Source organism: Ictidomys tridecemlineatus, chromosome 8 (assembly GCF_052094955.1).
Source record: "Ictidomys tridecemlineatus isolate mIctTri1 chromosome 8, mIctTri1.hap1, whole genome shotgun sequence".
NCBI classification, from domain to species: Eukaryota; Metazoa; Chordata; class Mammalia; order Rodentia; family Sciuridae; genus Ictidomys; species Ictidomys tridecemlineatus.
The window spans coordinates 62,714,447-62,739,958 of NC_135484.1; the positions used below are offsets into that span (position 1 = coordinate 62,714,447).

The 25,512-nt window shown below is 39.2% G+C and overlaps 1 protein-coding gene across 3 annotated transcripts in view; it reads left to right on the plus strand.

The window, feature by feature from the left end:
- Positions 1–16,339: 16,339 nt before the first annotated feature.
- The window catches only part of Faxc (failed axon connections homolog, metaxin like GST domain containing), a 70,132-nt gene continuing 60,959 nt past the window's right edge, over positions 16,340–25,512 (plus strand). The window contains exons 1-3 of one of the 3 annotated variants that reach the window (XM_078019584.1): positions 16,469–16,708; positions 17,191–17,312; positions 22,913–23,048. In XM_078019584.1, coding sequence (XP_077875710.1) covers positions 17,206–17,312; positions 22,913–23,048 — 243 coding nt within the window. In that variant the 5' untranslated portion in view covers positions 16,469–16,708; positions 17,191–17,205. Of the gene's footprint in view, positions 16,424–16,466; positions 17,313–22,912; positions 23,049–25,512 lie in introns of those variants that run through there. The other 2 variants (XM_021733670.3, XM_005335876.4) reach the window with 2 other exon arrangements.

Consider the following 25,512-nt stretch of genomic DNA (forward strand, 5'->3'; position numbering starts at 1 on the left):
TGCTGGATTTTAGCTGATTTTTATATAAGGTGAGACACAGGGATCTAGTTTCAGCCTTTTACATATGGCTATCTAGTTTTCCCAGCACCATTTGCGAAAGAGGCCACATTTCTTCCAATGTACATTTTTGGCATGTTTGTTAAGAATCATACCTGGAGCCCTCAGGGTTTACCTATGATCTCTCTTCTATTACATTGGCCTACGTGTCTGTCTGGGGTTTGTTGCCAAGTAAAAATAGATTCAACTTTTATTTTTTATTGGTTCTTCCTAGTTATACATGACAATAGTATTTATTTTGATATAATTATAAAGGCATGGAATATGATTTCTTCTAATTTAATCTCCAGTACTCCCCTTTCCCTTCCCCTTCCTCCCCCACTCCCCGCTTTGCTTCCCTCTACTTTACTGATGTTCCTGCTATTTACTTAGGTTTTTTTTTTTTTTTTTTAAACTACTGTCCTATAGATGTACATGATGGTGAGATTCACTGTGGTATATTTGTATATGCACATAGGAAAATTAGGTTAGAATTGGTCTACTGTCTTGCCCTATCCCATCCCTCCTCTCTTTGCCTAATTCCCCATTGTCTAGTCCACCAATCTTCTATTCTTTTTTCATCTACCTTCCTTACTTTTTATTTGCTTTCACATATCAGAGAAAACATTTTACCTTTGACTTTTTGGGACTGACTCTTTTCACTTAGTATGATAGTCTACAGTTCCATCCATTTCCTTGGCAAATGCCATAAAGTCATTCTTTAATGACTAAGTAATAAGTAATATTACATTGTGTATATATACCACATTTTCTTTTTCCATTTATCTGTTGAAGGGCACCTACGTTGGTTCCATAGTTTGGTTATTATGAATTGTATGCTATAAACATTGATGTGGCTGTGTTGCTGTAGTATGCTAATTTTAAGTCCTTTGGATATATACCAAGGAATGGAATAGCTGGATCATTTCTAGCCTTATTTTTTTCTTTAGTTGTAGACGCACACAACATCTTTATTTATTTTTATGTGATGTGAGGCTAGAACCCAGTGCCTCACACATATGAGGCAGGCACTCTACCACTGAGCTACAGCCCCAGCCCTCATTCCTAGCTTTTTGAGGAAGCTCCATAGTGCTTTCCAGAATGGTTGCACCAATTTGCAGTATCACCAGCAATGTATGAGTATACCTATTTGCCCACATCCTCACCAACATTTATTGTTATTTGTCTTGATAATTGCCATTCTGACTGAAGTGAGATGAAATCTCAATGTAGTTTTAGTTTGCATTTCTCTAATTGCTAGAGATGTTGAACATTTTCATGTATTGACCACTTGTATTTCTTATTTTGAAAAGTTCCTGTTTAATTCTTTTGCTCATTTATTAATTGAGTTATTTGTCTTTTGGTGTTAAGTTTTTTTGGTTCTTTATATATCCTGGAGATTAAAGCTCTAAGGAGAAGGTGGCAAAGATTTTCTCCCATTCTGTCGACCTAGTCTTCATTTTTTTTTTTTTAATTGGGTACCAGGGGCACTTGACTATTGAGCCACATCCCCAACCCTGTTTTGTATTTTATTTAGAGATAGTGTTTCACTGAGTTGCTTAGTGCCTCGCTTTTGCTGAAGCTGGCTTTGAGTTCACGATCTTCCTGTCTCAGCCTCCTAAGCCACTGGAATTATAGGCATGCGCTAGTGGCACTTGGATATCTTCATAGTCTTAATTGTTTCCTTTGCTGTGCACAAGCTTTTTAATTTGATGCCATTTCACTTATTGATTTTTAGTTTTACCTCTTGCACTTTAGGATTCTTGTTAAAGTTCCTGAGCTGACATGTTGGAGTGTTGAGTCTACAGTTTGTTTGTTTGTTTGTTTTTTCTTCTTCTAGCATTTGCAGGGTCTGAGCTAATACCTAGCTCTTTGATCCACTTTTAGTTGAGTTTTGTGTTTTTATGGGCAGTACCATACTGTTATTTTGTTATTATTCTGGCTCTGAGGTATATTTTGAAATTAGGTGTTGTGATAATTCCAGCATTATTCTTTTTGCTCAGGATTATTTTGACTATTCAGAATCTTTTTTGCTTCAATTTGAATTTTAGGATTTTTTTTTTTTTAGTACTAGATTTCTTCACTGTGAAGTTACTACTTTCCCCTTGATAATGGATTAAGTATGTTATAGCACAATACCTTAAGAATATTTAAATATCTTAATTTTCACCACATTTTGCCCACTAGTTCTATCATCTATTTATGATCCTTTCTTGAAATCTTTATGACCATGGTATTTCTAATTGTGGTTTTCATCTTTTTACACTTGTTAATAGAATTCTAAATGGAAGAGCTGCCCCTTCTGTTTGTTTATTCATTTCTGCATGGACTAATGGATATGAGTTATAATTTATTACTATAATTTTCCTTATTAAAATTGTTCCAGAGTTAGTCATTGGAACTCCTCTTGTATCCTTGCATGGCCCCTTAATTTTTTGAACACATTCTTATTTTCTGACACTACAAGATGGTCCAGGCTCAATCCACATTTTTCCTGATCCAGTCCTGGAATACCAGGAGCCCTGATCCCTTTTAGTGGAAAATGGTATTTTAGAAGTCAAGATCTGAGCATTAAGAGTACTTATAAGAGTGACTATTTTAGGTCTAGGGCACCATGCTGATATAAGGGTGAAGATAATGAAGGGCAGCGGCAGATGCCCATGTCTTTGTTTACTCATCAGCTTCTCTCTCATCCATTACACGAGTCACTAACCTGCTTTCAGATTCAACTCAAATATCACCACCAATCCATTCCTGAACAGTTCCCCTTCTCTGAATTGAATTATTAGAATTAATTATTCTCATTTTTGAGCTACCCCTTTTCCTTCCACCTCAAGCTGATATTCTATATTTATTCTGTCAAGAATGTAACATTTTATGCCTTTAACTCTCTTAGAAAGCTGTTTGTGGGGTAAAATCTGCATGTTTTATCTCTATTTTATATTTCTAATGTAATATCTGTCACATCCAGTGTCATAACACTGGATATGAGGTATTTGGATATGAGGTATTCCCCCTCAGCTCCCATGTGTAGGAATATTCAGGGGTGAAATGATTAGATTATGAGAGATGTAATCTAATTGGTTCATCCTAGTTTGAATGGACTGACTGGGTGGTAACTGTAGGCAGGTGGGACATGGCTAGAGGAGGTAGGGCACTTGGGGTGTACCCTGGAAGAAATCCTCTTCCCTGCTGCCCCTTCCCCGCCTCTCTTTTTGCTTTCTGATTACCTTAAGCTGAGCAGCTTTCCTTTGCCATGCACTTCAGGCATGATGCTCCTCCTCATCTTGGACCCAGAGTGATGGAGTGCCCAACCATGAACTAAACTTACCCTGAAACTGTGAACCAAAAATAAACTTTCCCTCCTCTGAGTTGTTCTAGTCAGGTATTTTGGTCACAGCAACAGAAAGCTGACCAACATATACAGCCAATAAAAGAGTTGAATGAATATTTGCCTTATTAGATCAACTTATAGAAGCGTATGTACTCATAAAATGAGACAATGGTGTAGGAGTCCACATAGCCTTTGCTGGTTTCCCACAACTTTTAGGTGTTCCTGTTTCCCTTTAGCCTTATTGTACTCATTTCTTTAACTTGAATATTCAGACACTCATATGGAAAATTAAAAGCACTGGTATTGCCTATAGTATAATATAACTGATTCAGGCAAGGATCACCAATGAAAGCTAAAACCATTGATATAAAACTTGAGGGGAACAAAATGCTTATCAGAATAGGTACCAAAGCATCATCCAACAGATTAGTTACTTATTACAAATGAATAAATGTTGCTTAACAATGGAAGGATTAAACTTAGTATTACACATAACCAGACAATCTGACATTATGTCTTTTTGATATGAAACAGTATGAAGATATCTGAGGTATATTCTTTCTACAAATATTGAAATCTAGATAGCTTCTAGGCTTAAGTTTCCAGAAATACAGGATGAAGGGAAACAAAAGAAATCACAAGAGGAAAACAAATCAAAAACATAAGACATTCTACAAGTTAGTGGCCTATTCTGGGAGGTAGGTTAAAAGTAACGGATATAATGCAAGTTTGCATTTTGTATAGAAATAAATAAATATACATGTGTGTATAATGTGTTTAAGATAACTAGAGAACTTGAATATGGTTTGAATTTGTACTGACTATGAAATAATAATATGGAATAATGAATTTTCTCATATCTAAAATTATGTCTATGAAAAACACTGCTTTTGTTCTTAGGAACTGCATTTTGAAGAGTAACATAACCTGCAAATTATATTCAAAGGGATTAAAAAATTGAAAGCAGACCATATTGATAGAAAAGCCTAAGGGGAAAATAGAATAGTTAAAGACAAGCAGATGAAATACTTTTCAGAATTTAGGAATGGTTTCTGTGAGTGCATACCAGCTTGAGTATAGACACAAAGAACATAATTTGTAGCAAAATATTTACAATTGGTGAGTCCAGAAGAGGGAATATTGGTGTTCATTGTACTATTACTTCAAATTTTCTGTAAGTTTAAAAACTTTCAAAATCAAAAACAGAAAATATAACTGAAATTGTGTTTTGATTGGCCTAGAAAATATCTTGCATCAATCAATGTGAAATTCTATCTTATATTGCTTTTTTAAAAGAATTCGTAAATGTTTTCTGCCACTCACTATAATTCTTTGAGTTTATGAAATACCAGGCTTTATGCTAATTTGTGAGCATGCCCAATCTCATTTAACCCTCACAACAGCACCATAAGCCAGGGACTATTGTGAATTCCATTCCTCAGAGATGTTGAGTAACGTGCTCAGCATTACACAGCCAGAAAAGTGGAGGCAAGATCTGAACCCAGGCAGTCTGATTCCTGATCCTGTGTACTTCACTCCTTTTATAGTTGTACCTGTTTTGTATGCCATATGTTGTCACAGTAGTAGCATAAGCACCACAACTGTATTATTATTGTGCATTTGAATTGTTTGTGTGCAGGGTAGGGTAGCATCTTCAAAAGCACTTGAATCAAGCAAAGCTTTATGAATTTAGAGAGTGGACTATTTGCCTCAGTTTTCTTAAAAGCTTCATTGCTCTTCTATGACTAAAATAACTTCATACTACCAATTGCAACTTAATCAAATGCTTTGAAACCCTAGAGAAAGTTGTATACTTACTTTCTATATTAGAGATGTAGGTTTTACTATTAATGATAAAGAAAAATGCTGAATTAAAATATTGCACATCAAAAATAGTCAAGCCAAAAAGTCAAACTTTTGGACACTATTTGAAGTATCCCTTTGTGCATGCTAGGGACACTCAAGAGGGCCTGTGTTATAGTTGACTTGGAATATACAAGACATTGAAGCATCAACTGAAATTTTGAGACTGCTCCGTAACCAGATGCGAGCTCAAGTCATGCTTAACTGAAAATACTGTTTAAACCTGGACTTGTGAAATTGCCACAATTTCACAAAACATTTGCATCATTATAGGCTACAGAAGTAGATCCATAAACCTCAGAAAATGTCAGCCAGTGCAGTGTTCAGTGACACACACCAGTAATCCCGTGAGACTCAGAAAGCTAAAGCAGGAGGATCGACAGTTCAAAACCAGCCTCAGTAATTGAGAGAGGCCCTAAGCAGTTTAGTGAGGCCCTGCCTCAAAATGGAAAATGAAGGGGCTGGGGCTGTAGCTCATTGGTTAAGTACCCCTGGTACTAAGAAAAAAAAAAAGTAAACATCAATAATTCAGAAATAAAGGTAGAAAAAAGATCAAATGGAAGTGTTAGGGAAAACAATACATTATTGATTTTAATCATTTGCAACGTGACTCTTTAAGAAGGGAGATTCTTGCCAGTCACAGTGGTGCTGGCCTATAGTCCCAGCGGCTCAGGACACTGAGGCAGGAGGATTGCCAAGTTCAAAGCCAGCCTCAGCAACTTAGCAAGGCCCTAAAACAACTTAGAGAAACCATGTCTCTAGATAAAATATTAAAAATGGCTGGGGATGCAGCTCGGTGGTTAAACACCCCTGTGTTTGATCCCTGGTACACCCTCCACCAAAAAAAAGAAAGGAGATTCTTGCTGGGAACGATGGCCACACCTATGTTCCCAGTTACTCCAGAGGCTGAAGAAGGAGGATCACAAATTCAAGACCAGCTTCAGCAATTTAGCAAGAATTTGCTAAAAATAAAAGGTCTGGGGATGTAGCTCAGTGGTAAAATGCCCCTGGGTTCATTTCCCAATACTGGGGGGAGGAAGAAGAAGGTGGAATCTTGATTATTATTAATAAAATACAAATGGCATTCAAGCCTTTTCTGTATCAAAAAAGCATTCTGACACTCTTTGTATGAAAATCAAGCAAAAATATTGATAATGTCATCAAGAAACCTCTTGTATCCCAGTGAAAAAAGGATGCAACTCATAGAAAGCCACTGTCTAGGAAATAAAAGGCACCAATTGGACCCAAAGGAAAAAAAAATTATCAAGACTGTGGTGTCAAGAGACGAAAATGGAGACAAAAGTTATAAGATAAATATTGACATAATATGTTACTCCTTCAGCTAGATTTTTGAGTCCTTGTTTCTCTGGAGGAACAAGATCTAATGGAAGAGAACTCACTAACATCTCCTAAGTTCTCTACCCGTTTCTTGTTAAACCAGCTCAGTATTTGAGGTCCACAGACAGGTAGGTTTCTGAGGTTTCAGGAACTACCAACATAGGGAGCAAAATTGTGTGTTTGTGTGTGTGTGTGTGTGTGTACATACATTTTAAAATATTGATTGATTGCTGAGAATATCCCCCATCTTTCATTAGATTCTCACAAGGGTCTTTGACATCAGAAAGGTTAAAATACTCCACTGGGAATATATAGTCTACATTCCAGAAATATTCAGGAAAAGGGAAATATTACTCTTATCTTTTCTGTATATACAGTAAAAGTGAATATGAAGGCTGTCAAAAGTTGTGAAAGCCAGCATCACAATATCAGACCTTAAGTTATACTACACAGCTATAATAACAAAAATGGCATGATATTGGCACCAAATCACATGTAGACCAATGGTACAGAATAGAAAACACAGAGACAAACCCACATAAATAGAGTTATTGCATACTAGACAAAGGTGCCAATAACATACATTGGGAAAATGTTAGCTTCTTCAACAAATGGTGTTGGGAAAACGGGAAATCCAAATGTAGCTAAATGAAATTAAGCCAACTCGAAGTGGATTAAGGACCTAGCATTTGACCAGAGATCCTGTGCCTACTAGAAAAAATAGGCCCAACTCTCTATCATGTTGTCTCAGGAACCAAATTCCTAAAGTTTAAGAAGTAAAATCAAGAATCAATAAATGGAATAGTATCAAACTCAGGAGTTCTTTCACAGCAAAGGAAACAATCAAGAATGTGAAGAGAGAGCCTACAGATTGGGAGAAAATCTTTGCCACCTGTACCTCAGATGTAGCATTAATCTCTGGGATATAAAAAAGAACTCAAAAAACTTAATATAAAAAAAAAAGCCAAAATAACCCAATCAATAAATGGACAAAGGAACTGAACAGATACTTCTCAGAAGAAGAAATACAAATGGTCAAAAAGTATATTAAAAAATGTTCAGCATCTCTACCAATTAGAGAAATGAAAATTAAAACTACACTGAGATTTCATCTCACCCTGGTCAGAAGAGCAATTATCAAGAATACAAAGTAACAATAACTATTGGTGAAGATGTGGGGGAAAAAGATTTACTCATACATTGCTGGTGGGACTGCAAATTGGTAGGGTGGAAAGCAGTGTGGAGATTTCTCAGAAAACTTGGAATGGAACCACTATTTGACTGAGTTATCCCACTCCTCAGTTTATACCCAAAAGACTTACAATCGGCATACTTCAGTGATGCAGCCACATCAATGTTTATAGCAGCTCAATTCACAATAGCCAAGCTGTGGAACCAACCTAGTACCTTCAACGGATGAATGGATAAATAAAATGTATATTTACACAATGGAATATTACTCAGCTATAAAGAAGAATGAAATAGCATATCATGCTATGTGAAATAAGCCAATTAAAAAAAAACAAAGGCTGAATATACTCTCTGATAAGTGGATGCTAACACATAATAAGAGGGAAGAATGGGAGAATAAAAGTTCACTGGATTAAACAAAGAGGAATAAAGGGAAGGAAGGAAAAGGGGAATAGGAAAGACAGTAGAATGAATTAGACATAGTTTTCCTATGTTCCTATATGAATACACAACCAGTGTAACTCCACATCATGTGTGACCACAAGATTGGGAATATATTCCATGTGTGTATAGTATGTCAAAATACATTCCACTGTCATGTATAACCAAAAAGAACAAATTTTAAAAGTCGTGAAAGCCAAAAACTGGGACAGGATTTAAAACTGCCTCTTTTTAAGGGTGTGTTTTTTTGTTTTTGTTTTTATGATACTGGGGATTGAACTCAGGGGCACTTAACCACTGAGCCATATCCCCAGTCCTTTTTATTTTTTATCTAGAGATAGGATCTTGCTAAGTTGCTGAAGCTGGCTTTGAACTTGTGATTCTGTTGCCTCGGCCTCCTAAGTTGCATACACAAATATACCCAGTGCTTTTTTTTAATATTTATTTTTTAGTTGTAGTTGGACACAATATCTTTATTTTATTTATTTATTTTTATGTGGTGCTGAGGATTGAACCCAGGACCTTGCACATGCTAGGCAAGCGCTCTACTGCTGAGCCACAACCTCAGCCCCACACCCAGTGCTTTTTTGAGTATTCTTTTGAAATAGAATTGGAGAGACTTTCTGAGATTCTATTTAGACTTGGTTTTGTCCAAATGGGATCACAGAAGGCCAATCTGGATTCATTAACAGATTTAGACAAGGCTTAAGGAACTTCAACTCAGCAATTTAAAGAATAACAGGTTTTAAATAGAGATTAGATTAAGGTAAAGTGTCAGGACATGTGGATGGATGGATTCACAGAAGTGAGGACGAATGAGAGATGATTACAGTGTCAACCAAGAGTCTGTGGGCACTGCTTTTGTTCACCAGGACATCCAAGCAGCTTGGCTCCTGCCTACCTAAACTCACACGCACCAAGTAGCAGCACCCAGATCCTCTATACAGTGACCAGGCCTCAGTTTGCCTGCCTGAGCATGAACAAAACTCACATTTTGAACCCAGAACTTTCCCTGAGAACCATAATGAAGGCTGAAGCTAACAGAACTCTGTGCTCCTTAGAGGCCACCTTTCTCTGACAACAATCAGCTAAGGCCCAGGTCACTGGTACTGCATGAGCCTGCAAGGGCCAGATGCTTTTGCCATTCCTGCAGCCAAATAAGGATCACAGATATCCCCATCACTGCTCAACATAGAGACACTCCCTCCTGATTCTTTCCTGGGATTGCTCCCTAGACTCTACCTTGATTCTACTTGTCTTCCTTGACTCTGTCTCCTACTGATCTGCAATTTGTCTACTCAAACCTCGTTAAGGCCTCTTTCATGATGTACCAATTCCTCTACCTTATCAAGTCTTCGTCCAGGTTCCCTTTACTTCTTACCTTAACTGAAACCTGGCCGGCCCTCTTCTGAGAATGATTTCACTGGGGCCATTTTGAGAGGAAGTTTTACATTATCTCTGAATTTCAGAGTTGGGAGGAGAGGTTCATATCCTTTTTGCTCACTGTCATTACTCTTGTGTAAATTTCATTCTTTTTCAAGCTCAACTCTAGCTCTCTCATCCTCTACAACTCTTTTTCACAAACCTTCTCTTCTGGTCATTTCCCTTATCTGTAAATTCTTTGTTCTTCACAAGTCTTTGTGAGTAACCCTAATGAACTGTCATGGTGGGTGGTTCATGTCCTACCTCATCAGTGACAGGGCATTATCTCTAAAGGCTTCTACCTCCACAGGTACACCTGACAAAGACTCTCTCCTTGATCAATCTTCAGTCAGGCCCCACTCCACCCTTCTCTCAACTAAGCCTTGAACTTTGAACTTTTGTGAACATCTTTACATTACCCAATTTGGGCAAGAATCCTACTAAGTCAGTTTAGCCCAAATCTCCTGTCCTCTATACCTGATCACCCTCAATAGCTGATCAATTCCCTTCTCCATCCCCCAGGATATATCTACCCACCCTGGTTTGCATTCAGCAAGAATCCTATTAGGTAAGTTTAACAACAATTTTCTCTAGCCTTGATCTTCTCTTAGTAATTTTTCATCCACTGATACCCTCTTCCCCCAAGATTGCTCCTTGCTATAAATTTCCACTTTTTTGTATTTGGAAATGAGCTTAATCTTACTTGATCTTTTTACTGCAGAATCCTATTATATTAGTCCCTTAAATAAGATCTTCCTTACTATCTTTAATCAATATAAGAGTAAGTTTCTCTTTAACAAACTCTAGTACTTGAAGTCACCTAAGAATATTAAAGTCATATCTTTGGGCTGGGGATGTGGCTCAAGCGGTAGCGCGCTCTCCTGGCATGCGTGCGGCCCAGGTTCGATCCTCAGCACCACATACCAACAAAGATGTTGTGTCCGCCGAGAACTAAAAAATAAATATTAAAAAAATTCTCTCTCTCCTCTCTCTCTCTCCTCTCTCACTCTCTCTTTAAAAAATAAAAATAAAAATAAAATAAAGTCATATCTTTGAACATTCCATTCAGAGCAGAAAATCTTTCTAAAACAATGACAGAAAGCCAAGAAGCCTTAAAGGAAAAAAATTGAAAAATAATGAATTGGGAAAATATTTGCAAATCAATTCATAAGTAAAGAGTTATTTCTCTCCAGAGTGGTTTTCCAACTCGTTATTTTTCTATTTTTTCCCTTTATGGTTTCTTAGCTTTCTATAATTGTTTTAGAAAGGCCTTCTGCTCTGTAATCCCAGCTACATGGGAGGCTGAGGCAGGAAGATTTCAAGCTCAAGGCCAGACTCAGCAATTTAGTGAGAACCTGCCCCCCAAATTTTTTTATAAAAACATTTTTTTAAAAGTACTGGGGATATAGATCAGTGGTATAGTTCAATCCCCAGTTCCCTGGGGTAGGGTTTGTTTATCCCAATTAAGAGTTCATTTAAATCAATTTTTTAAAAAAACAACTAATAGGTCTGGGGTTGTGGCTCAGTGGCAGAGTGCTTGCCTAGCATGTGTGAAGCACTGGGTTCGATTCTCAGCATGACATACAAATAAATAAATAAATTAAATAAGGGTTCATTGACAACTAAAAAATATATTAAAAAAACAACTAATAGCCCAATACAAAATGAACAGTTCATAGAAAAGTGCATACAAATGCAACTTTCAAAAGATTTCCAGGTGCAGAGGTGCACACCTGTAATCCCAATGACTTAGGAGGCTGAGACAGGATTGCAAGTTTGAGGCCAGCCTCAGCAACTTAGTAAGGCCCTAAGCAACTTAGCAAGATTCTGTCTCAAAATAAAAAATAAAAAAGGGGCTAGGGAATGTAGGTCAGTGTTAGAGTGCTTTGCCTAGCATGTGTGAGGTCCTGGTTTGATGTGTAGTACTGCAAAATAATAACAACAACAACAATAATAAACAACTATAAGAAGACACTGCCTTCTCACTTTCAAATTGTGAGTGATCAAAGTATTTAAGAATATCTGACAGAGTTACATATGAGGATACACACTTCAAAACTATGGAGAGTACCATTTTTCAAGCCTGACTTCTGCCTTCTCAATAGTTGATTGTGTACACTCATTGCTGTAGTCTGGATGTGGTTTTCCCCTGAGTTTGTCAGTATTTGGAAGTGGTTTGGAACATTCAAGGAAGGCTAGTGGGAGGGTTTTAGGTCATTGGACGGTATATTTGTTTCCTAGAGTGATTTTTTTAAAAAAAAATTTATTTGCTCTTCTTAGATATACAAAATAGTAGAGTGTATTTTGACATGTTATACATACATGGAGCACAACTTGTTTTAATTAGGATCCCATTCTTGTGGTTGTACATGTTGTGGAGTTTCACTGGCTGTGTATTCATAGATGAACACAGGAAAGTTATGTCTGATTCATTCTACTGTCTTTCCTATTGGAGTGATTTCTTGCAAGAACAAGTTGTCATAAAAGCCTGAGCCCAATCCCTGACTCTCTGGCTTCCTCTAGAAAAATGTGATCCCTTTCTCCTGCATATGCTCCTCTCATCTGCCAGCGGAGGCTGTTCAGACGTTCAGTCTCCAAAACAGAGCAAAGTAACTTTTCTTTATAAAGTATTTTGTTAGGTCAGTAATGTCTGCTCTGCTGGATAAATTCATGTTACTTGGCTTTTGGGTAGCATATGACTATTGATCCCACCCTGCATTTTCTTGGAACTCTCTCTTTCCTTGGCTTCTGTTGCTCCAACACCTGTCTGGGTTCTCTCCTGCCTCTGTTGCTTCATCTCAGTTTCCTGGATGGGTGTCTCTTCTTTTGTCATCCTTTAAATGTGATTTATCAGGGTTCTGTTCTTTGCAGTAGCAAACTAACACACTACCCAAACCCAAAATGTCCTAAACTCTTCTCACCACCCATTTCTTATTTGCCCCTCACTCATTTGAATCCAGTTATTATTTGCACAACTTTTCTCCGCACTGAGTTAATATGCAACACGTACCTTCTGAGACTTGCTTAATGCTTTAGAAAATACTCAATTACAGTGAATCAGAAAGTATATAAGTAAGTTACCTAATGGTGACAAAGTGCTTCTCAGCTATAATGTTGATTTGGGATTCAAGGTCCACCTCTTCCATGTGCAGGAGCAATATTAAATCTTTTCTCCCAAAATCAAACCAAGAAAACAGAAGCTTTACAGTAAAATTAAGATCAACATTATCAATTAAATTGTTAATCTTTGAATAATGCAGACACATTTTAATAAAATAGCATGGCAAGTTTCATTTTGTAAAACCAGAAATAGTGCCAGTATCACATCCACTTATTATCACAGCAGCAGGGCCTTAAATCTTGTAAGCTATATTTTAAAACATGAAGTATAACATCATTGTGAGAAAACTTTTTCTAGTATAAATTAAATTTGTCCAGTATAAATTAAATTTTTAGTTGCTCATTTGTTTATGCTCTTTGTATTGGGGCCTGAGAAATATGCCACAATATCGTTAATTGCCCAGGCAGGAAAACAGAGACTAGATGAGTCACCTATTGTTTGCCCTCTCTCTTCCCTTCTTTTACCCTTCCCTTCTTGCATCTCTCCTGCCTCATAACTTCCTCCCTCAGCCCCTCACACTTTGGCATCAGATATCTTTTACTCTCTGTTTTAGCTGCTCTTTTAGCATCTTGGTTCATTTTCTATTTCTTAGTTTATTGCTGTCTGAATCCTTTTATCTGTATGTGATAGTCAAACTAATTTAAAACATGGTGGCTTGATTGGATTAACTAGGAGCCATCCAACCTGTCAGAGTTCTTTATCTTCCTCATAAACCAGTAGTATAGATAATGGTCACTCAAAATGTGATCTGGTATCACCAGGAAGTGGATTAAACATGCAGAATCTCAGGCCCCATCCTAGAACTACTGAGTCAGAATTTTCATGTTAACAAGTTCCCTCATGCACAAGTGTTTCAGCAACACTGATTTAATTGTTACTTGTTTGCTTACCATGGTAGAGCCTCAAGCAATACACATGCACTTTAAAATTTGGAAAACTGATTTGGTTGTCCCTTGACATTGTCATGGCAAGGCTGCAGATCCATGATACATGCACAAGGCATAGCAATAGAAATTTTTCTGAAGCTGCCTTTCTCAAAAGATGACAATATAACTAATAGGCATTTGAAGTTTTGTAGTCATTCAATTCAGACACTGCAGAATCAAGGCGCAGACTGATAGCATAAGGAAGGAATACCATGGACAGTGCTCCAGCTCTAAATGGTTGGCCTGAGAGACAATGTAGATAATTGAAAGCCCACAGGGCCCCTGGGTGAGACATGCTTTAGTTTAAATCTTGGCTCTATCAGTACCTAGCTCTGGAAATTGAGATACTTAATTGGCCCCCCCGGGCTTCAGTTTTCTCATTTGTAAAATTGGGATGAAAGTATTTTTCTTGTTTTGAAAATCACTGAACAAAATACGTATCACTAGACTAGACAGGCAGGTGTTCAATTAGTTTCTTCCCTTTTCAATACCTCAAAGTTGGTTTTAAAAAGTCCTTGATAAATAAACTTGGCCTTTAACTTGGAACTAATGTCTGTGATTGTGACACCAAGCTGTCAAAATCAGTGGTGGTGGTGTTGGTGGTGGTAGCGGTGGAGTAAAGATGCCCATTCTGGCTCCTGAAACCTTCATACCATCTCACTAGCTGGTGGAGCCTGGGCAGGTGAGCAGAAGCACATTTGAACTGCAGAGCCTGGGACTTGGCTTTCCACCAGGATTCTCATGAGCCATTCTTTGAAGAGTCATCTCCCTGGCGTCTCTTGTTAACCTAGCTCTGCTTAGTTCCCCTCTGCTAAGTTCATTATATCAGCATCATCCGATGCCCTTGAACTTTGGGTTCCCCTGTATCTGGCTGGTTACAGAGTAGCTTTTCCCTTGAGACTGAGTCTGACTTGAAAGATCTGTCTGAGGCTCAAGCTGCAGCTGTGCCTCATAACTGTACGTGTTCTGTGTTCCCCATTTTGATGTTCTGATACAAATGTTTGCCCAACTCTTAGCTGTGTTTACTTCTCAGAGTTTATTCTGCCTCCTTTCATTTTAAACAGCACTAGAAATAATCTTCATTTGTCTGCTATGTCATAGACCTAATAGCTAAAATTTAACCTCCATCAGAGTGTTTAAGATTATATTTTAGCTTCTCTCATGGGATTTTACTTTACCTATACCTGCTTAGACAAGATGTTCAATGCAGTGTATCTCTGGAAATTTAAACCATATTTGAGTCAAAGACCAGATAATGTTTAACAAGGACGTAAATATTTCCAGGAAGCAGCAGTCAGCCAACCCACCTCCATGAGTGGGTGAGACAGATCTGCCTGCAAAGCAATTGTGAGAGAGAATTGTAGTAAGTGATTCTTCGGGGTCAACCAAGGTGTTTAAAGTTTGTTTGGTTTCTAATCTCTCTTTTCTGGACATAGGGTTTGCGGGGTTTTTTTTTTTTTGTTGTTGTTGTTGTTGTTTTGTTCTTTAAAGAACAGTTTGTTTAATTTTTTTTTTAGTTGTAGATGAACACACAGTATCTTTATTTATTTCTAGGTGTTGCCGAGGATCTAACCCAGTGCCTCACACTTGCAGAGCAGGTGCTTTACCACTGAACTACAGCTCCAGCCCCAGGGTTTACAGTTCTGATTCTCCCTTTTTGCCCTTTATATTGCTGCACTCGGGATAATTTATTGCCATTCCCATAGCTGGACCTAGAGACTCAAGCAAATAATTTGGTACCAAACATCAAACTTATTTTCTTTACATGTGGATTCAACATTTACTGAGAGCAAAAGCTGAGCATGAAGTGGAGAAGGTACAGATGAACCAGGTTCCAGCCCTCTTTGTTCCTTATCCCAGAGCATTTCAGCTCTGATCCCAAACTCATCTACTCTGCTTCCTATAAACAAGGCCCTGCAGCTCTCTGGCCCCTCTCCCTAGAAGGTAATCTGGTGATTACCTCAGTCATTCCATTGGGTTTCACTTCTGCAACTTGCTCAGGAAGGCTTAGTTTCAACTATACACACCACCTCTACCTCATTCCCAGTTATGACTGGAACCCTGAAGACTGGTGTTTAGGCATCAGCCTGGATGGTCTCTCTAATCTTATCTACTTGGGGCTTACAACGTGCCCACATTTTATTAACAATTTGACTGCCCTCGCTGGTATATTGGAGGAAGTAGAAAGGAAAGGGTGGGGCCCTTTTAGCCCAGCCTTTGCTGCATCAGGCAAAAGCCTGGATTCTGCCTATATACAACCTTCCACCTTAAGAGTAATGAACCCCCATCTTCAATCCTTTAATTCCGTTCCTCTAAATTTTTAAACTACCCATGTTCTTGCTAGAATTTGTATATACATCATTAACTTCTATGACACTTGGCCTGTTCTTTGTACTCAGGAACATTAAAAAAATGAATTAAAAGAGGGAAAAATAACTGAACACATTTTCTGCATGGGGAAGTAGAGGTGTGGTGGGGGACAAAACCTATATCAGCGAGTTTCCTGATAAAGCTTTAAAGTGTTAAGACTTTTAAGATGGGACTGTCAGAGGGAAAATTTCTCCACCTAAAGTGCATTTTATCATTTGTCAAACACACTGCGAAGACCTAGGTAATTCTTATTTTTAAAATCAGCTATGCAAATACACAGTACTTTCCGGGCGGCCACACAATCTGATGCCCGACCTTAATCCGGGCCCTTGTCCCCAGACCCCGCCTGGTGGCGTTTCCCGCATCTCCGCGCGGCCCCAGGTGAGTCCCGCGCGCTCCCCGCTCTCGGGACTTGCGGGAGGGGCTGGAGCGAAGGCGGGGAACGGGTCAGGGAGGGGGGAAACCGAGATCCAGGCCCGACTACAGCTTGCTGGCGGTAGAGCCGCATTTTCAGCCACCTCCGCAGCCCCTGCCCTCGCGTGGAGAGCGGTTCCTGGGCGTGCCTCCTGGAGGCGCGGAGCCCGCCCGGCGCACCCCAACCCTGCAGCTCCGGCCCGGGCGGAGGCCGCCGGACCGCGGAGATGCGGGGCGGGGGCAGGGCGCGGGGTAGGTGACTATCCCGCCTCTGTTTCCCTGCCCCGGGGAGCAATGACATCACGCGGCCTTCTCCAGGCGCCGACACAAAGAACGGCGCGGAGAGGCCGCTACTGGGGCAGCTGGCGGCCGCCGCTGAGGCTCAAGGCCCCGGGGCCTCGCCGTCCAGGCCAGCCGCCGGTGGCCTGCGCCCTTCCTCTTCCTCCTCAGCCTCCGCCGTCTCCTCGGTCTCCGCCGCCCGCGCCGCCCGCGCCCTCCGCACTCAGCTGAGCCCGCGCCGGGCCGTGCCGGCCCCTTCCCATGCGGGCGGCGCGGGCCCAGGGAGGGGCGCCCGGAGCCAGCCGCGCAGCATGCACTGGGGGGTTGGCTTTGCCTCGTCCAGGCCGTGCGTGGTGGATCTGAGCTGGAACCAGAGCGTCTCCTTCTTCGGCTGGTGGGCCGGGTCCGAGGAGCCCTTCTCCTTTTATGGGGACATCATCGCTTTCCCTTTGCAGGATTACGGTGGGATCATGGCAGGGCTGGGCTCCGATCCCTGGTGGAAGAAAACCCTTTACTTGACCGGGGGAGCTTTGCTGGCCGCAGCTGCGTATCTGCTCCACGAACTCCTGGTCATTAGGTGAGCCGGAGAGAGGGCCCCGCGCACCGGCGCCGAGAGGGGCACCTGGCCGGGGCAGGGCCTGCGCTAGGGGGGTCCTGTGCCAGCCCCTCGGTCACTCCGCCCAAATGCCCAGGCGGGTTCTGCCCTTACTTTACCCCGAAAGTCCTCTCTGGTCACCTGGCTTTGAGGGGCAGTTAAGTTGAATTAAACTGGTACCGGGAGGGAAGAACATTTGTCACCCAGCCTTTCGGTGCTAGAAGCAAAAATACTGTGGGTTACTAGTTGTTATACAGCAAAATACTCTTGAGTAATATCCTTAAGGAGATATTTGTATCAACAGAATTAGGCTTTGTAGATGTACTAAGTTACACTCTTGTGAAATGCCTTATAGGTTTCATAGTTAATAATGTTGGAATACCAACTGCTAACCTCATCTATTACTAAAAAGATTAGTTCTTTGCTATTCCTCCCTAAGTGTCAACATCTTCAAGAAGCTGCAATTGCAAAAGCTCTAGAAAGCAGCGGGTTCCGGTTAGATATGCATGGCTAAATGTAGTCGTGTCAGTTTTGATGCAGTCTTAACCTGGTTATCTGCTTGTCTGATATCGAATGCTAAGCACCATCTTCAAGCTTAAATGTCACTGGGTGAGCAGTAGGAGACCCAAGGGTAGGACTAGCACATGGGCGTGTTTGACATAACACTGGAGTCACCCAGAGCTGTAAACAGTTGCATCCGCTGCAGCAGAATGTTTACAGAATTGACATGGAAATTCCGGAAAATGGAGACCCCTGCTGTTGGTACATCCAGTCTCACAGGAGATCTTTGTTGGTATAGAGTAATAGCACAGGGTTCTGACACAGGCTTTGGCTAATTGATAATGACAATTTATGCTTAAAATTTTCATGAGTTTCATCTTCAATTTGAGCCTGGAAGATTACCTGAAGCAGAGCAGTTTTCAATGGCTCAGAATGTCCCTCCTGGCCAGTATATTCTGAAGAGGGAGAAGTGTGTCCACACCATGGTTTTCTAGGTGGACATCCAGCACAAGATGTTATTATAACAAAGACAGTGGCAGGTGACCTTTAATGGGCCTGCAGGGATTCCAGGAGGGCATCGTGACATCCTGACTCTATCTTGAATGTTTCCTCTGTCTGAAAGGATGGGAAATTATTTAGGTTTGGGAAAATGTGTTTGTTGGCTTTCATTATCTACCCACAACTGAGAATTGAGAAGTTTATTTTAAGCATGTTACACATTTAATTCTCTTCTCAGTGCATTGGATCTAGTTGAACCACATAAAAATATTTTTAAAGTGAATTATCTTCCTAGATTATTCTATATTTGTGATAGTTTTGGAAGCTCTATTTCAAGTTAGGTTTCAAACCATATAAAGAACATTTGTGCAGTATTTTAAGTGGTAATCAGTTGTTCCTCAGTTATATTCCAATCTAAAACCTTTGAAGGTCCTGGACCATGTGGCTTCTGAACAGTTTTCCAGTTTGGGGAAGGAGGAGTGAAGGCTTCGCAGGGATAATGGAAACATGACTTAAATGACCTTGCAGAAATTGTGGGGAGCTCAGAGGTCACTTTGGAATAGGCCACACCCTAGCAGGTGTGGTCCCTGTCTTCTGCAGAGCCCTTTACCCACAGATATTTCCTTCCCTATTTAAGGGACCACAAGGCCCAACACTAGATACATGGATTAAGGAGTTTTGAATCCTTAGTTTTCATTTTCATTTCTTGACAAGTGTTTGAAATAATTTTGGTAATCCCTGCCATGATACAAGTAATAACAAAGTGCTGTCCATGTATGAAAACTTAGTAGGGACTCTGTATGGGGGTGCTGTACATGTGTGTGATTGCTCTCATTTCTAACGACTGTCACTTTGAAGCTTGATCTCCGTTTTATGGATAAGAAATTTCGACTGAGGGAAGTTAAGCAACTTGCCCAAGATCACATAGTAAGAGCTGTAGGATTCAAGAGTGAGAATGTGTGTCCATGAGTGGAGACTGTGCTGTATATACTGTCTCCTAGAAAGTGCCCATTCTGAAAAGTTTTGTTGGACGAATAGAAGGAGAAATGTGGAGAACCAAGGGATTGCTGAGGAAAGGCATTGTTCAGACCTGTGGGGGGACCCGACTTCCTGTCAGCTCCTAGGGCTCTGCCCTGGAAGACAGGAGGCTTGAGGACTGAGGTTTCAGAGGTTACAAGCTGGAGAGGTTATAAGGTGAAATCCAAGCTTCAATTGTCTGTATAGCTCAGGTGAAACAAAACAAAACAAAATCTGAAACACATGGGATGGAAAATATACCTTGAAATGACTACATTGTCTGTGTTCACTGGCAACTGCAAATTCTTCCCCATCCTGCTTGGACCTTCTGCTGCACAGACTTTACCTAGACCTGTAGCTATGTCTTGGAGTGGCAAATAAGGTGACAGATGAGAATTATTTAGGAAGGCTTGTTAATGAGAATAACCAAAGCAGATATTTTAGTAGGGAGATGGGTGCTTGTCTGGGATGACAAATATTTGAGATTTTATTCATGTTTTTTCTACCACCATATATTATTCCAACCCTCTGTTTCCCCTGAGTGGAAATTAATCTGAGAACTATCTTAAATTTAATCAGACATTTGGAAATTGGTTGTTTGTAAAGTGATTGATTAAGTAAGGACTTCATTACCAGTAGCTCATTTGTACTTTTGGTGCTCTAGCTCTGCCTATCCTAGAAAACTTACTTAGTAAGTTCAAAGCAGCCCATGGATCATCTGATCTCTCCAAATGGACAACCCATTCATCAGCCATGCTCAGAGGCATGGTCATCTGTGATATACTTAATCATACAGGTAGGAGCTTTTCTCCTGCTTGAGTGACTAGTTGGTGTTTTTCAGGTGTTATCACCTCATTACAAGGCTACTTCCTAAAATACAGCTCTACAAGAAACAACCCACCTGGTCTTCTAAGCTAGAGAGAAGTTTCTGATGTATGAGGGGCAGGTATCTTGACCTGGATTTTCTGGGTTTAAATTAAATTCTGCCTCTGGCCAACCATGTACCTTGTAGTAAGCTCTTGATTACGTAGTTTCTCATCTGTAAAATGGGGATAATAATAGTAGCCTTCCTCATAGAGTTGATTTAATGTTTATCCCATGTGAAATGCTTAGAAGAGAGTTTGTCATTTGTGGGCATTCAGTAAAGCTTATCCATCACGAGCTATTATGGGCAAATGGTTTGCATATTCTAAATCAAATGGATTGTGCTAGTAAAATTAGTTGAGACAATTTCCATTTTGGTATCTTTGACATGCTTAAGAACTGGAATTATTACAGATGTGATCTTAAATTGGTGTTTTTTGGGCAAGTTATTTAACTTCTTGGAGCTTTAGTTTCCTTGTCTTCTGTAAAATATAAGCATGGTATGATCTAAATTTAAACCATAACAATATTCACTATATAGTGTTATTGTCAGAATTAAATAAGTTAACACATGTGCTATATATAAGATTACTGGCATATTGTGTGCATCCATTCTTATTATGACATGCTCCAAATTAACCATTAGAATTAGATGTTCTGTCCAGTGGAGCAGGGAGTTTTATATTTACCTCCTTTCCTTTCAGTTCTTAAAATTTTCCCTCACTAATTTACATTGAAAATATCACTTTGCTATATAAATTACTTTACTGGACAAAATCAGTTAATTTGATTTTGAAAGTGAATGTTTATTGCAGCTTTATTCATAATTTCCCAAATATACAAACAATTAGGATGTCCTTCAACAGGTGAATGAAAGGGCAAACTATTCTGCAGTCATACAATTGAATGCATTCACTATAAAAAAGGAAAGGCCTTGGGCTCCAGATGTGGCTCAAGTGGTAGCGCCCGCCTGGCATGCGTGAGGCACTGGGTTCGATCCTCAGCACCACATAAAAATAAAATATTGTATCCATCTAAAACTAAAAAAAAATATATTAAAAAAATGAAAGGCCTAGAAAGCTGCAAACAGTTAAGTATCAAGACTATAGTTTGTGCTGACTAGGAACATAGTCTAAGTGGGTTCTTGATTTTAATTACTGACCTCCCACATATTTCATTTAAATGAAAACCTTAGTTTTATAGTGAATATTGCCAGAAAAATAGAAAATATTTTTTATTCTTCTGACTTGACTGATAGTTTTAAAATGAATCATTCTGAGCTCTTCAAGTTGAATGGGCCCTTGGGTGGTAAACTTCTTCAAGAGAATTTGTTTGACAAAGCAGGGAGGCTAAAGTAAGTGAGCATCCATGTGATACAACAAAGATGATGTCTGGTTAGAAGTAGGTGTAGAGTGTAACTGGCAAAATCTTAGGGATTTTGGGAAAAGGGAAGTTTATCTGACTGGAAAATGGCTAGGTAGAATGACAGATGGAAATTACAAATGATTCTGGGGGAGATATTATATAAGTAGGACTGTATGGAATGATAAGATTTTATAGTTTAAGGAGATAAGACCTCTGGGGATATCTCTTTGAAAAATAATACATTCTACTACTCTTTATTTAATCTTTGACAGCTCACTAACTATTTACAGGTATTCCTTTTTTTAGTCTACACAATAATCAGTACAGAATTGGTATTATCCTCACTCTTCAGGTAAAGGCAGGTACGGAGGCCTAGAGTGACATGGCCAAGAGGAAGCAGGGCTTGAACTTGACCCCAGGTGTCCAGATTTGGAATCCAGCATTTGTTGTACAATGTAGTGGCTATTGAAAAACTACCTAGGAAAGTCCTCACTTTAAAAAGGAACAAAAGGAAAAGCTGGATATGTGTCTGAGGCAGGAGAAAGGAGAAAGCAGAGACATTAAAACGTGAGCTGTGTGGCCAAAGTGGGCACCCCGCGAAGGTATAGAGAGTGGAGGAGAGAGAGAAAAAGTGAGAGCAAGGGAGCCAACCTAGAAGCCAGGTTTCATAGCACTTCAGGTGGAAGGCCAGGTGAGGGACCAGAATGTTCTGTTTTAAAGTCCCTGCAGACTTCATCATGGCAGAACAAATCTGCACTGTTATTCCTGAGCCTTAACCATGAAGACACTGTTTCATAGTTTAGTCTGTGGCCAAGAACATAGGTGCTGACCACCTGGTACTGTCCAGGTTCTGACTTTGAGCAAGGTAATTCTCTGTGCCCCAGTTTTCTCATCTGAAGAACATGTATGATGACAATACCTACTTCATAAAGTTATTATGAACATTACATGAAATGATATCTGTCAAACCTCTAGAACTCTATGTGACACATCATCAGCACAGAGTATCATTTTTGTTCAACTTGTCCTTGGCAATAAACATAGCCACTTGGAGAAGAGAAGGACCCGTCCCAGAAAATATGCTTCCTGCCCAACAGAGGAGGTTGATTTGTAGTTACTTTTTGAGCCACTGGGGTCATGGTAATATCAGAGTTTGCAAGAGCTTCTTGGGCTTTGACTAAACTTCCATTCTCCAAGTGCTGGGTGAGGTAAGCCCCTGCAGTAAACACTTCTGCATGTTCATCGAGGACTGCAACTCTGCAGGGTCCTCTCAGGAAATAAGGGAACTAAATATATAACATGCAGATTGTTCTTTATTTCTGTTTTGGTTTTGACAGGAAACAGCAAGAGATTGACTCCAAAGACGCTATTATTTTGCATCAGTTTGCAAGACCTAACAATGGTGTCCCCAGTTTATCTCCTTTCTGTTTGAAAATGGAAACTTATTTAAGGATGGCTGACTTACCCTATCAGGTACTTGTTTGCAAATATGTTTTATTCTCATGACATCACTCAGCAGGGAAAGTGTTTAATATCATGTAGTGGATGCCAGAGGAGGTGGGGTCTAAAAGTAGTGGTGCCCTGTCCTTAGTAAGATAGAGATACTTAATTGCAGGGTCTGTTGATTTGACATCCATTTTCATGATGGATCAAAAGAATGAACTTTTGTGGGATTCAGGGCCATAATATTTTCCTTTAACGTTACGTATACTTTGGTTAATGGTTCAAATAGGCCTCCTGGGCAGCTGTTGATAACGGTGAGTGTGCCATTGCCTGATGTTTTTTCTCCTCTAGGTTTGCATTTATTGAGAGCATTAAATCTTGTCCCTCATGAATCTGGTGTCTCTAGGGCCCAGGAGGCACCAGATAGATATTTGTATACATCGTGAGAGCTTTTCCATGTTCTGTTCAAGTGGTTTTCAGGGAAACACTTGCTTATTTCAGCATTTAAGAATGAACAAAAGGATGCATGTAAGGTATAGATTTCCCTGAGCAATGCTTAAGTCATTTTTCACAAATTTACATGTTATGTTTTCATTGCCATTTAATCCTATGTATTTAAAAGATTTCCCTTATGTTTTATTCCCCTTATGTTTATCAAAGTTCTAGACTTAAGGAATTTTTTAAGTTTTGATTTTTGTTATTGTTTTTAATTTTATGGTTGGAGAAGATAGTGTCTGTATTATTATTGGTTCTTTGGAATTTATTGAGGTTTTTGCCTAGTGTGTGGTTACTTTTTAAAAATAGTGAAATAATTAAGGAACTACATATTATGTGGATATAGAGCTCTTTAAATATCTACTTGCTTGAACATGTTTACCCTTAGGATTTTTAAAAAATTTGAATTCTGTATTGTCAGATATTGAAATGGATTTTCCAGATTTCTTTTGTGCTTGGCTTTCTCTATCTTTTTGTGCATTTGTTTCTCATAAGCAATACATTATTTATATTCAATCTGAGTCTTTTAATTGGTCAATTAATCTGTTTATAATTATTGTAATATCTGTTTTGTTAGGAGTTATTTCTAACATCCTATTTAATATTTTCCTCCTTACTATACTTCCTTTTTGTTAAATTTTTTTTCTCATTTCCTGCATTCTAGTGGATAGATAAAAACTATTTTTCCTGTCATTTAAAAAAATTCTATTTTGTTGAGGTAACCACTCTTAAGACCCACATTGGGTTTATTTGTTAAATTACTGAAGTCTGTATTTACCCTGCAATAATAAAAATACATTAGCAGTTTGCATGTACTTTAGGTCTCCTTTTTTCCCCAGTTATATTTCCGATGTCTTACTGTTTAACATTTTAGTTCTGAAATTTGGGCAATCTTTTCCATTTTTGTTTGGTATTCTTAGGCAACACACTTTACTGTTATTTGACTAGCCTTATTGCCCACATATCTTATCCTACAGAATTTGTTTCTTTTTATTTGAATACTTCCATGGTGAATATTTTCAGAGTGAGTCTTTATGTGTTGAGCCTTCAGTGGCTTTGAGAGCCTGAAATATCTTTATTACAACCTCACATCTATGTTCAAAGTTTTTCTCCTTCCGTGTTTTAAAAATATTACTCTGTGGTCTTTTTTACACTGGTGTTACTGTTTGATTTTACTCTCATTCTTTTTTCTCTGTAAATTCTCTTGGAATTTCTTTTAATATTTTAATATTCTTAAGTTTCACTATAATGTATCTTGGTGTGGGTCATTATGTGTACTCTTTGTCCTTTATAAACTTGTTTAATCTGAGTCCTTCATCTCTTTTTAATTCTAGGGAATTAGTGATCAATTTTTAAAAAATTTTCCTTTTTCTGTTTCTTTATTGTCCTCTCTTCCATTCCTGTTCACTATTGTCTGTATATTAGAACCTCTAATTGTGTTTTCTGTATCTTCATGCTTTATCCTTTAATTCTTCTCTGATTGTTTCTGGGAGCATTCTTCTTTCTGAACTTCTATTGCACTGCTTTATTCTGTTCTTGTATCTATTGTACTATCCATCTTATCTGTTGAGTTCTTGATTTCAACTTTAGTCTCTTACTGATCTCTTCTTTTATCCCTTTGAGGGATAGCTGTGTTGATTAAAAGCTTTTAGACTGTTCCAGGAATGCTTCACACCATACATATTTAGTGTGTTAACTTTCTCTTATAGTATTGGTACTCTTCGGATGTAGTTATTCTGGATTAAGAGCTTTTACCAAGGATGCCAGCTTCCTTGCCTGGGAAGGACAAAATTCAGGCTGTATATTATGTGCCTCTGAGGAGTTGTATTGAAGGAGGTGAGCTCCTGGCATCCCCTAAACACTGTGGTCCTTTTGATTTGTTGCCAATCATCTAAATGGCTCTCACTGGTCTGGGGTTTACAAAGTGGCAGCACTGGGAAGAGGTAGTCTCCTTAGGTTGCAACAGACCAGCTAGTGGGCTATCCCCATAAGGATATCA